The sequence below is a fragment of the Eumetopias jubatus genome, unplaced genomic scaffold, assembly GCF_037043125.1.
Source record: "Eumetopias jubatus isolate StellerSeaLion01/CBP00866 unplaced genomic scaffold, mEumJub1_p1.0 scaffold_9, whole genome shotgun sequence".
Classification (NCBI taxonomy): Eukaryota; Metazoa; Chordata; class Mammalia; order Carnivora; family Otariidae; genus Eumetopias; species Eumetopias jubatus.
Genome location: NW_028274815.1, coordinates 22703539 through 22714825, shown reverse-complemented (window position 1 = coordinate 22714825; position 11287 = coordinate 22703539). Strand labels below are relative to the sequence as shown.

The 11287-nt window shown below is 40.9% G+C and overlaps 1 protein-coding gene across 1 annotated transcript in view; it reads right to left on the bottom strand.

Moving 5' to 3' along the window:
- Positions 1–1856: 1856 nt before the first annotated feature.
- SLC4A1AP (solute carrier family 4 member 1 adaptor protein) overlaps positions 1857–11287 on the bottom strand; it is a 33969-nt gene continuing 24538 nt past the window's right edge. The window contains exons 9-14 of the mRNA XM_028099356.2: positions 11013–11124; positions 8945–9182; positions 7098–7184; positions 5908–5975; positions 4188–4257; positions 1857–2194 (exon numbers count right to left, since the gene is read on the bottom strand). Coding sequence (XP_027955157.1) covers positions 2145–2194; positions 4188–4257; positions 5908–5975; positions 7098–7184; positions 8945–9182; positions 11013–11124 — 625 coding nt within the window. The 3' untranslated portion in view covers positions 1857–2144. The remainder of the gene's footprint in view (positions 2195–4187; positions 4258–5907; positions 5976–7097; positions 7185–8944; positions 9183–11012; positions 11125–11287) is intronic.

The following is an 11287-nucleotide window of genomic DNA, read 5'->3' as shown; positions in this document are numbered from 1 at the left end:
GGCTGTGACAGGGACTGCATGGCTTGCAAAGCCTGAAGTACCTGGCCATTAATCGAAAAGGTTTGCTGGCCATGCTGTAGAGGTTGGGCTGCACATTAAAATCACCTGGAGTGCTTTTTAAAAGGGATCACATCAGAGATTCTGATTAAACTGATTTAAGGTGGGACCCAAGCATTAAAATAAAAAACTTAACAAATTTTCAGAGGTGATTCTAATATGCAGCCACAGTTGAGAGTCATTGATTTCATCCAGTCTCCTGTCTCACAGATGGGGAGCAGGCCCACAGGTCAGGATTTGTCTCCTGTTTGTAATGAGTGACAACTACTAATGCCTACAAAGCCCTGTATAGCACATCCCTCTACATTATCTCATTTGATCCTTAGAACAAATCTGACGTTCAAAGAGCAGGAAGCATTACTGTCCCTGCTTCACACACGACAGAACTGAGCCTCAGGGGATTTAAGTCATGTCCCCAAAGTCTCCTATTTGGTAAAGGGAGCTAAGACTCCTGCACACATCTTTTCAACCAAGTCCACCGACCACTGATGTTCATTGTACCAAGTGACATATTTATGTTTTATTTTGGCATATGGAGTCCTATTTGCTTTCGGGGTCTCCAGAATGCTTAGAAATCTGCCTTCTTAAATAGACTCTGCTCTGTGAGCACCTAGGATTCCTTAGGAACACCATGAGGGAAGATGGAGAGGATGCATGCGGGAATGTATCTATCAATCCCATTTCTATGCCCACACTTAACGAGAGTAGATATATTTTTACCTGTTCAAACCTAAGGATCCCACATATGATTTTGTTTGAATAAAGAGTTCCACCTTTGAGGAACACTGACACGGCTTGGACCTTTGCTTACTGTTTCAATCCAAGATGGCATGGTCACTCTGACCCTGAATTCCTGTCACTTCTTACATCAAGTTCTTCCCTGTTGGTCTAAATGAAGTCCTAAATAGTAGTTTCTCTTAATACCAATATTGGTATTGTTTTTTGCGAAACGAAAGGCATCACTTTCAGTAGACCAGACTTCCCACATCTGTCAGGGAGTTCTGAAGTTTCTCATTACTGCTCCTTGCCTACTTCACGTATATCATATAATGAAGAAAAAATATATACACACACACACACCATATTAAAAAAAAAAAAAAAAGGAAAACATCACCCTCCTCCACTCTCTTGCTGGGCCACAGACTTTCTCCTGCCTGCTCACTGGGTCTGCCTCCTACCTAATCCACAAACTCTCCACCCTGCTTCCACTCTTAGGCTTTCATTCCCTGTGGAAGTGGGGCGTTCATTAATGTTTGGGAGGGGGAGAGGGTACACTGGGGGAGATTAAGATATCTTCTCACATTTCTTTGTGTTTCCAGAGAGGAAGAACTTTTATTCTCCTCTCCACAGAAGTGAGAAGCCCCACAATGGGCAGAACACATGAGCTTTTCATTCTCTGACCCTATTTGCACCTTTCCACAGGAGAAGGAGTGACTAATCTGACTGGTTAGAGTCCAGGACATTCAAAGGACTGAGTTTTTATCAGGACTGGTGCCTGAGTGCACAAGGTGTACTATGGTCCTGAACTGTGTCCTGACAAATCAGGGTCTGTTCTCAAACCTGGCAGGAGGATTATAGTGGGAGGGAGGAGGAAACCCCCACTCTGTATCTACTTTTAGTTCCAGGAATGACAGGGACACCCAGGGTCACACTATGGCATGACCTCAAATTTGAACACTTATTTGAGGAGGCCCTATCAGTGAAGCCTGAAGTCTAGCTGCCAGAAGCACCCTATTCCTCAGGAGAAGCATAATCCCTAAAACTTAATGAAAGACAATGTGGCCTTAAGCAAACATGAGACATCTTCACCCTCTCTTTTAATAGAGTCATATCTCACTTTACCAATTCTCAAAATATATGGTTTCTTTTTACATACATACACAAACACTTTTAAACATAAATGCCAAATTCAAGACCATCAGATGAGTAGATAAATTTAGGGAGCCATAAGAGTGGAAGAAAAGGCCAGTCACCAGATGTTACAAAAGATCACCTGAACTCCTTCTCTGGACATTCAACTTGATATAGGACCCTACATATCCCATGTCACATGGTCCACAAGGTCTTCCTTTAGGATTCTGAAGCAGTCAATAGCCATACTTGTCATTCAGATGGGTCCTGCCATCTCCACTTTGGCCTAGATCAGAGTATAAAGAAAGAAACACATTCACTTTTCCAAAGTCAGGAGGGAAAAGATACCCAGACATTAGTGGGCTGAAAAGTAAAACAAACAAAAGAGGTTTCTTCTATTCTAGAACTCTGCCTTTTTGCATACAATTTCAAAATATGGTTCTCTTTCCCTTTCTACCTTCATATTTATTAGCCAATAAAAAGCAAACATTTCTAGTAACAAAATTTCTATTAACTACTAGTATATTAGAAACCTGATCCATAGAAAAAGCAACCTATGATGAGCATATGGGGAACAAGCACCTCATATATTGCCTTAAGAGTGTATGAACATAAGCTATACCCCCTCTACAGAATGCAATTTATAATGTCTTAAAAATGTTTATGTGATTCATCAGTCTTATATAACACCCAGTGCTCATTACATCATGTGCCCTCTTTAATGTCCATCACCCAGTTACCCCAGCCCCGAACCCCTTCCCCTACATGCAGAGTTGTTTGTAATGGCAAAATTGGAAACACAGCATATATTCATTGAGGGAACGGAATAAATAAGTAAAGGTATTATCTATACCATAAAAAAGAACTATGCTACAAAGGAAGGAAGGAGGGAAGGGAGGAAGGGAGGGAGGGAGGGAAGAAGGAATCTATAGCTATGGAAAGATCTCCATAGTGTTAAGTGCAAAACAGCAAGGTATGGAATATGCTTCTATTTGTGTAAAACAAGGGTGAAATATTATGTATTTAATTGCTCACACAAGCATTTTATGTGACATATATAAGAAGTCACAAGAAAGTGATATCTGGCACCAAGTAGCTGAGGCAGAGCCAGTAGTTGTTGTTTTTATAACTTTTTTTTTTAAAGATTTTATTTATTTATCTGTCAGAGGGAGAGAGAGCACAAGCAGAGAGAGAAGCAGGCTCCCCACTGAGCAGGGAGCCCAATGCGGGACTGGATCCCAGGACCCAGGGATCATGACCTAAGCTGAAAGCAGACACTTAACCGACTGAGCCACACAGGCGCCCCTGTTTTTATAACTTTAAAGAAAATTTAAAAGACATGCAGAAGTAAAGAAAAAAATGTAATGAATCTCCATGTACTCATCACCGAGCTAAAACAACTATCAATATGTGACACATCCTGCTTTATCTATTACCCCCTCCACGCTCCCTCATCCTCTACTTCCACAGGATTATCTTAAGGCATATCACATATATTCCATCGGAGAACACATCTGTACAGTCCTAGAAGATAAGGACTTTTTCTAAAAAACATAACATCATCCACACTTTAAAATAATTAACAATTTCCTAGTATCATCGCATATCTGGCTAGTGTTCAAAATTATCTGACTGGTATATAATTTTTTTAATAGTTGTTTGTTCAAATAAGGATTCAAGCAGAATCCACAAATTATATTTGGTCGATATGTCTCTTTAGATCTTTTACTCTACCTGTTCCCCTAGAAGGGAGAACTTTCCCACTACATACTTTTTTTTTAAGATTTTTTTTTTTTTAAGATTATTTATTTGAGAGAGAGAGAGAGAAAGAGAGCACAAGCAGGGGAAGCGGTAGAGGGAGAGGGAGAAGCAGACTCCCTGCGGAGCAGGGAGCCAGATGTGGGGCTCGATCCCAGGACCCTGAGATCATGACCTGAGCCAAAGTTAGACGCTTAGCCAACTGAGCCACCCAGGCACCCCTATTTATTTTAGAGAGAGAAAGAGAGAGTGCGAGTGAATGGGAGGGAGGGGCAGAGGGAGAGAGATTCCCAAGCAGACTCTGCACTGAGTGAGGAGCTCAACATGGGGCTCAATTTCACGACCCTGAGATCACAACCTGAGCTAAAATCAAGAGTTGGACACTTAACCGACTGCACTACCCAGGTGCCCCATCCCACTATATACTCATAAAAACTTTATTTTGAACCTTAAATATACATTACCTATTCAGAAATATAAATAAGTCTTAGAAGAGAAGAAAAGTAATAAAAACAATCTACCTTCAGGTGGGACCCACACACAGTAGTCTGGGTCATCTTCTGGATATTTGGAGGAAAGTGTTGCTGGAAGCTGCAAAGAAAAGATAGGTTATTTTACTCAAAAGAATTTTAACTCTAAGAATCATTGTCCCTATGCCTGTCAGCAAATAAAAACTAAGAGAAAAGCTTCCATTAATTACCTTAACATAAGTAACCAAACAATGGGGGAACACTCTCTTTCTGAACCTTGACTTTTTGCCGTAAAGCCTCAACAAGCTGATTTTCAGCCAGTGAGAGTGAAGTGATATTTTCTAAAAGGGGCTGTTAACAGAGGTATGAGTTCTAATGATATAACCCCCATAGAGGGAAATTTGGAATCTGTCTTTTGATCTAGGTGCGGAAAAGAGTTAACAGGGCAAACCTGACTGCTATCCTTTCAAAGGCCTGTTTACAAGGTTGGCCCTCGCTTGGTATCTGGGGACTTGGATTTCCAGAGGGTTCCTACTACCCTGATAAAAGTGGCTTACTATGCCTACAATGTCTATAAAAACAATACGGTTTGTGCTGAACATCTACTTTCCTTCTGGGAGAATGGAATTTGAGGGCATGCCAGGCAGGAGGTGCCTATGTGATCAGTCCCCAGTAAAAATCCTGGGCACTGAGTCTCTAATGAGCCTCCCTGGTTAGTAACACTTCATAAACTGTCACAACTCATTGCTAGGGGGATTAAGAACATCCTGTGTGACTCCAATGAAAAAGGACTCTAGGAAGCTTACGCCTGGTTTCCTCAGACTTTGCTCCATGTGCCTCTTCCCTTTGCTGACCGTACTTGGTATCCTTTTACTCTAGTAAATCACAGCTATGAGTACAACCACAGGCTGAGTCCTGTGAGGCCTCCGTGAATTACCTAGCTTCAGGGTCTTGGGACCTCCTGACACAATCTAGCAATCCCACTTTTGGGAACTTACTGTATCCACACAAAATTATGTATACACAAGATTATTCATTATAGCACTGTTATAATAAAAGACTAGAAACAACCCAAGTGTCCACCTATAGGGAACTGGTTAAGTGGAGTACATCCGTACAGTAGGAAGCTCTTGGTATACTGATACACAGTGATTTCCACAATAGGTTAAAAAAAACAAATCCTGATGTAGAATGCAGCACATTACATTCTATCTTCTGTGTAATAAAAACAGTCAAATAAGAATATATTATTCAGGGGTCCCTGAGGGGCCCCAGAACAATAGTGGTGGCTCAGTCGTTAAGCATCTGCCTTCAGCTCAGGTCATGATTCCAGGGTCCTGGGATTGAGCCCCGCGTCAGGCTCCCTGCTCCGCAGGAAGCCTGCTTCTCCCTCTCCCACTCCCCCTGCTTGTGTTCCCTCTCTAGCTGTGTCTCTCTGTCAAATAAATAAATAAAATCTTTAAAAATATATATATATATATTATTCAAATGTCTGTGTACGGCATAAAAGGATATGAACAAAGATTCACAAATTAATCAAAGAGGTATATGCGGAGTTATAGGGAACGGTGTGGATGGAGAAAAGAACAGAGAATTCAAAACATAAAAATTCAAAAATAAAAGAGAGCCCAGACTTCTAGAAAAGGGAGTATTAGGCAGTTGGGAACCCTGCTAAGACAATCCCTAAAAATTCACTCTTCTGAATGTGGTCTATGACAAGAGGATTCACTTTTACTTCTACAGAGGTGAAGATTATGGCTAAAGTACTTACTTTGCCTGGACCGAGAGCTTTCTTTTTCTTCAATTCATCTCTGTTTTTCTCATATTCATTCTCTGATGCTAATTTGAGAAAAAGAAAAACAAGAGGCAATAGCTATTTCAGAATAAGTAAAATAGAAAAAAACAAATTCCTCCTAAGAGAGCATTATAAAAATTGAAGAAAACATGTAACAATCAAATTCTCAAAAATTCCTTCTACTATAAAGACTATCTTAAGAGAACTTTCTCTCTGCTAATAACCCTAGTTTTCAAACCCTAAGGCTGTTCTACAAGCTTGAATATAAGCACACCATTTAAAAAGGGAAAGGAGGGGCACCTGGGTGGCTCAGATGGTTGAGCATCTGCCTTCGGCTCAGGTCATGATCTCAGGGTCCTGGGATCAAGCCCCACATCGGGCTCCCTGCCGAGCGGGGAGCCTGCTTCTCCCTCTCCCTCTGCCTGCTGTTCCCACTGCTTGTGCTCTCTCTCTGTCAAATAAAAATAAAATCTTTAAAGTAAAATAAAATAAAATAATTAAAAGGGAAAGGAAAATGAGGCTGATTTTACTATTCTACAGTTCAACCATTACAGTTAAAACAGTAGAAAACCAGTCTTTTTTTTTTTTTTTTTAAGATTGTTTGTTTGAGAGAGAGAGAACATGAGGGAGGGGAGGGACAGAGAGAGAGAATCTCCAACAGACTGTGCTGAGCACGGAGCCCGATGCAGGGTTCAATCCCACAACCCAGGAGATCATGACCTGAACTGAAACCAAGAGTCAGACACTCAACCAACTAAGCCAACCAGGCATCCCAAAACCAGTCCTTTCAATTTATTTTTTTTATTTTAATAGTTTTGGAATCACTCCCATGATAGGCAGACTCATCTCTGGGAGATGAAAAGTTGTGGGGGGCTTTGCATGGCCAGGGCTTTCCATGCCAGGGAAGTGCGAAGGCAGTAGGAATTTTGTAGGTCAGGGAGACAGAACCCCAGGAGGCAGGAAAGGAATAAAGAAAGGCAAATGGGATGACGCCAAACATAACCTCTCATATATTCCAGTTCTGTCCAGGGCCTGGGCAGGACCATCTGCCCGGTGTCTGAAAGGCCATTCTCTGTGCTGCTTCAGCTCAGCTCCCAACCCCTCCTCTCTGACACCAGCTGGTTGCTCGTGTGCAGGGCAGCAATGGAGTCGGCTACACTACTTGCCTGAGGGTTCCTCACATGATGCAGCTGTTTCACTGATCTCTTGATAATCTTTATTCTGTTCCACTTGGCTGAGTTGAGACATGTTTTCTATAAAATGCAGAACCAGAGCATATTGTTATTATTTAATTCATGGTGGGGAACCAAGAAAACAAAAACAAAAGCAAGAAAAGCTAAGTAAATACATAATCATCCAGCTTTACTATCATTAGCTTCAATAAACTTAATTAGATTTTCAAAAAAATGTGCCTCCATATGTTTAACAGAGAAATCAATTTTCCACTTTAAAAACTGGCCAACTCTGAAGTAAAACTTTTCAGCACTACTTACCAAAAGCCTTAAAAATGTACATATCCCTTGGCCTAGAAATTCTATTTCCAGGAACATATTCAAAGAAAATAATCAGATGAGTACCAAGATTTATTATATATACAATATGTTTAGAATAGCAAAAATTAATAAATTATGTACAGGTCTAACAACAGGGAGGTGTTATGGCACAAGCATGTGATGGACCACTGTGCTCCTTACTGACTCCACATTTTCAAAGAAAATTTTAAGACACAGAAAAAAAATTGGTTATAAAATAGCATGTACAATATGATCCTAACATAGAAAAAAAAAAAAAAAAGAGACCTAGAGTAATCCTAATCAGCTGCAGATTTACTCATTAATGTATCTTTACCAAATTTTAAAATCTGCTATTTTTACACACACATATATTTCCTTTGGTCCCTTAACAAAAAAGTACTTATTGCTTGCCCTCCTACTAACCTGTTTATGCCACCTTCACAACGTATGGATCAAAGATTGGACTCATAAAAAAAGTACGTGTAAGTACCTTGTTTGGAAAGGCTAAGCATTTTGCCAATAACTAAATAAAGGAAAATGCAAAAACAAAAGATCTCTCACAGATGAAAAAAACAGAAACTTTTCTTTTCTCAAACAACTGAGGATGAATCAAGAGAAGGCCTCCATACCAGCCTGGCACTTTATGCAGACAAGCCGGATGTGTTTTGGAAGTAGACATGCGTGTATTTCCATGCATATTTAATGTCAGTTTTTGTTTTGTTTTTCCTCATGCTCCCTATTTTCTGTGAAGTCTTAACACCCTGAGGAAAATAACTCCTGCAGCTGAGAAGGGACAAGAGGGTACTGAAAAGATAAACAATGATCTCTGGGGGTGAGCCTGCAGGAGATTTCTCTTTTCTTCTTCGGACTTTCACATATGATCCAAAGTTTCTAAAATGAATACACCTTCCTCTTATAATCAGAAGAAAACATATTTAAAAACCAATCAATTCCGTCTTTTGTCATTTGTCATCAAACCTTGGCTGAGGTGGGTGAGTACTGTGTGCCAGGTTGCCCACTAGGTACCAGGGACAAAAAGATGAATAAGGCACTGTGCTTCCTAAGAAGTGTGTACCGAGGGCACAATTATGCTTAGCCTCTGTTTTAGAGATGGGAAAATAATGACTAAGGGGAGGTTTACCCTGAGACTACCTGATCAGGCCCCATCATGCACCCTCTTCTACTGCCCTCCAGTCACACAATGGCGGCAGCCCAGGGCTGTTCCACAGCAGCTATGGTTTCAGATTCCACAGCTTTCAATGTTCTGTAATTCTGAAATACCCTGGAAATGTCTGCTCTGATTTTGCAGTGAGAATCAATAATGACTGACGGTCAAAGAAAGACCAAGAAAGTCTGTTTCCAGAGTCAGCGGTATCACATATCATCAAGTGCCACAAAGTCAAAATGCACAAGCAAGAACTGGCTTTGCTTTTCAAACCTGTGCACAATCAACACAAATGCCCCACTGAACAGCACGGGAAGGAGAAGAAAGATATTACCATGGGTTTTTGCCTCTTTAGAACAAGTGAGGTCAGTGGCAGGCCTCGCTTCCTGCATTGCATCTTCTGGCTCTGTCTCCTGCTGCAGCCTACTGCTTCCAGCCTCCATTTTCCCCCTTTCATCCCCCTCCTTTTCCCTCTCATCTTCCTCTTCCTCTTCCTCCTCCTCTTCTACTTCAGGCTCATCCTTCATTCTCATTAGAGCTGGAGGGAGTTCTGGACGCTTAGGGGGTAACTTCTACGAACGAAACAAAACCATGAACAAATAGTTCCACATAACGATAGAGACAAATCTCTTCAAGGAGATTAAGCTAAATGTGTAAAATGTCTAACCTCTCCAGGCTGACAGACCCTGCAGAAGTCTGCTGGAAGTAGGACTCGCACATGAAATTTTACTCATCTATGGACCTTTAACACATATCTTTATTGGTTTCTAGGGTCAAAAGAATATTAAGGACAAGTCACTTGAAACAGCTTGTAGGGAACTGAAACATTTATTGCAGGTATCAGCTGCAGGTTCTGTCCTCTTACCCCTTGTGGTGTTAAAGGGTCTTAATTCATCACAAAATCTTCCAGGGGTAAATCAGACACACATTTCTAAGAAACAGATCATTTGCACAGCTTTTTCATTTTAGATTTCATACAATTTCAAAGAAAGGAGACATGTAAATCAGTAAAACAGATCCTGAAGATTTTCTTTTTCTTTTCTTTTTTTTAAGATTTATTTATTTATTTTAGAGAGAGAGACAGAAAGAGAGAGAGCAGTAGGGAGGGGCAAAGGGAGGGGGAGAGACTCTCAGGCAGGTTCTGCACTGAGCGTGGAGTCGGACCCGCAACTCAATCTCACAACCCTGAGATCACGACTTGAGCTGAAACCAAGAACTGGACGCTCAACCGAATGCACCACCCAGGCACCCCCTGAAGACATTTCTTAAAGAATAAAGCCAAATATTTTAATCAAGACCTTTTAATAAAATTATTAGAAAAAGTTGATTGAAACTTAAGGGATAGAAAGAAAATATCAAAGTATATGTTGGGCATATCACTTTTAAAAGATAGGATTGAATTCAGTAAACCTTTAAAGAGAGCTTTTTCGTAAAGAGTTTTTCCTCTAACTAAAACACAAGTACCTGCTCTCCCCCACCCTCACAGAAAAGTCTGCATCTCGGGTGAACCTGAGTTTGCCTAATTCAAGGTGCTGGGGGCTGAATTCTGTCCCCACAAAATTCATATGTTGAAGTCCCAACACCCAGTACCTCAGAATGTAACCACATTTAGAGGTAAAATTTTTAGAGGTAAGTTAAAAGAAAGCAGTTAGAGTGGGGCCCTAATCCAAGATGACTGGTTTTCTTATAAGAGGAGGGGGAGACACCATAAGTGCAAGTGCACAAAGGGATGACCACAGGAAGATGCAGGAAGACGGCAGCCACCTCCACGCCAAGGAAAGGGCCCTCAGGGGAAACCAACCCTGCTGGCATGCTGATCTCGGACTCCCAGCCTCCGGAATTGTGAGAAAATAAATTTCTGTCATTTAAGCCACCCAGTCTGTGGTGTTTGGTTAGGGCAGCCCTCACACACTACTACACAAGGTTCAGCTCTTTAGGTAATGAAGACCTTTTAAAAGCTGAATCTGTGAAAAGGGTTGTATGCAAAGCAATAACATTCACCAGTGAAGTGTTAGAGGACAGTAGAGAGATCACAAAACTCAAGAAACCGAGCACCTGGATTTGATTGCCAGTCTAGTCACTTATTGATGATGTGATCTCATATTTAACCCCTCTGACCCTGTTTCCTCACCTGTGAGAGGTAATAATTCCCACACGTCATGAAGTGTTGGAGTGAGTAAATAAAGTGTGGAAGGCCATATGGCAGGGCCAGGTGCAGGGACTATAGGACTAGCAAATGTTAGCTGAGTCCGAATGTTACAATATCCACCCACCAGGAAGAGACACCTCTTAAATGTGACCGACATTCATCACAAATTAATAAATTGATGTTCAATGTACAAATCAGTTACATGCAAACTGACTCGAGAGCTAAAAGTTTAACAGCATGACCCCCAACTTACCCCTACTGTTCCCGTTTTTAATTTGAATTTGCTTCCTCCTTTCATGGCACCAAAGAGAGGCAATGTAAGCTTTTTAGCTTTGTTTTCCACATCTGTAGCCTGACTTTCAGTCCTAAGAAAAAAGAACAATTATACATATCTATTCCAGTGAAGCCAATATTTTATCTAAAAAAACCCTGGACAATGACAAAGAAACTTTTGGCAAAACAAAAATTTCCACAAAATGAGTATCGAAGCATATACTAATAGGAAAAGGCCAAGAGAATCTGAAGGGA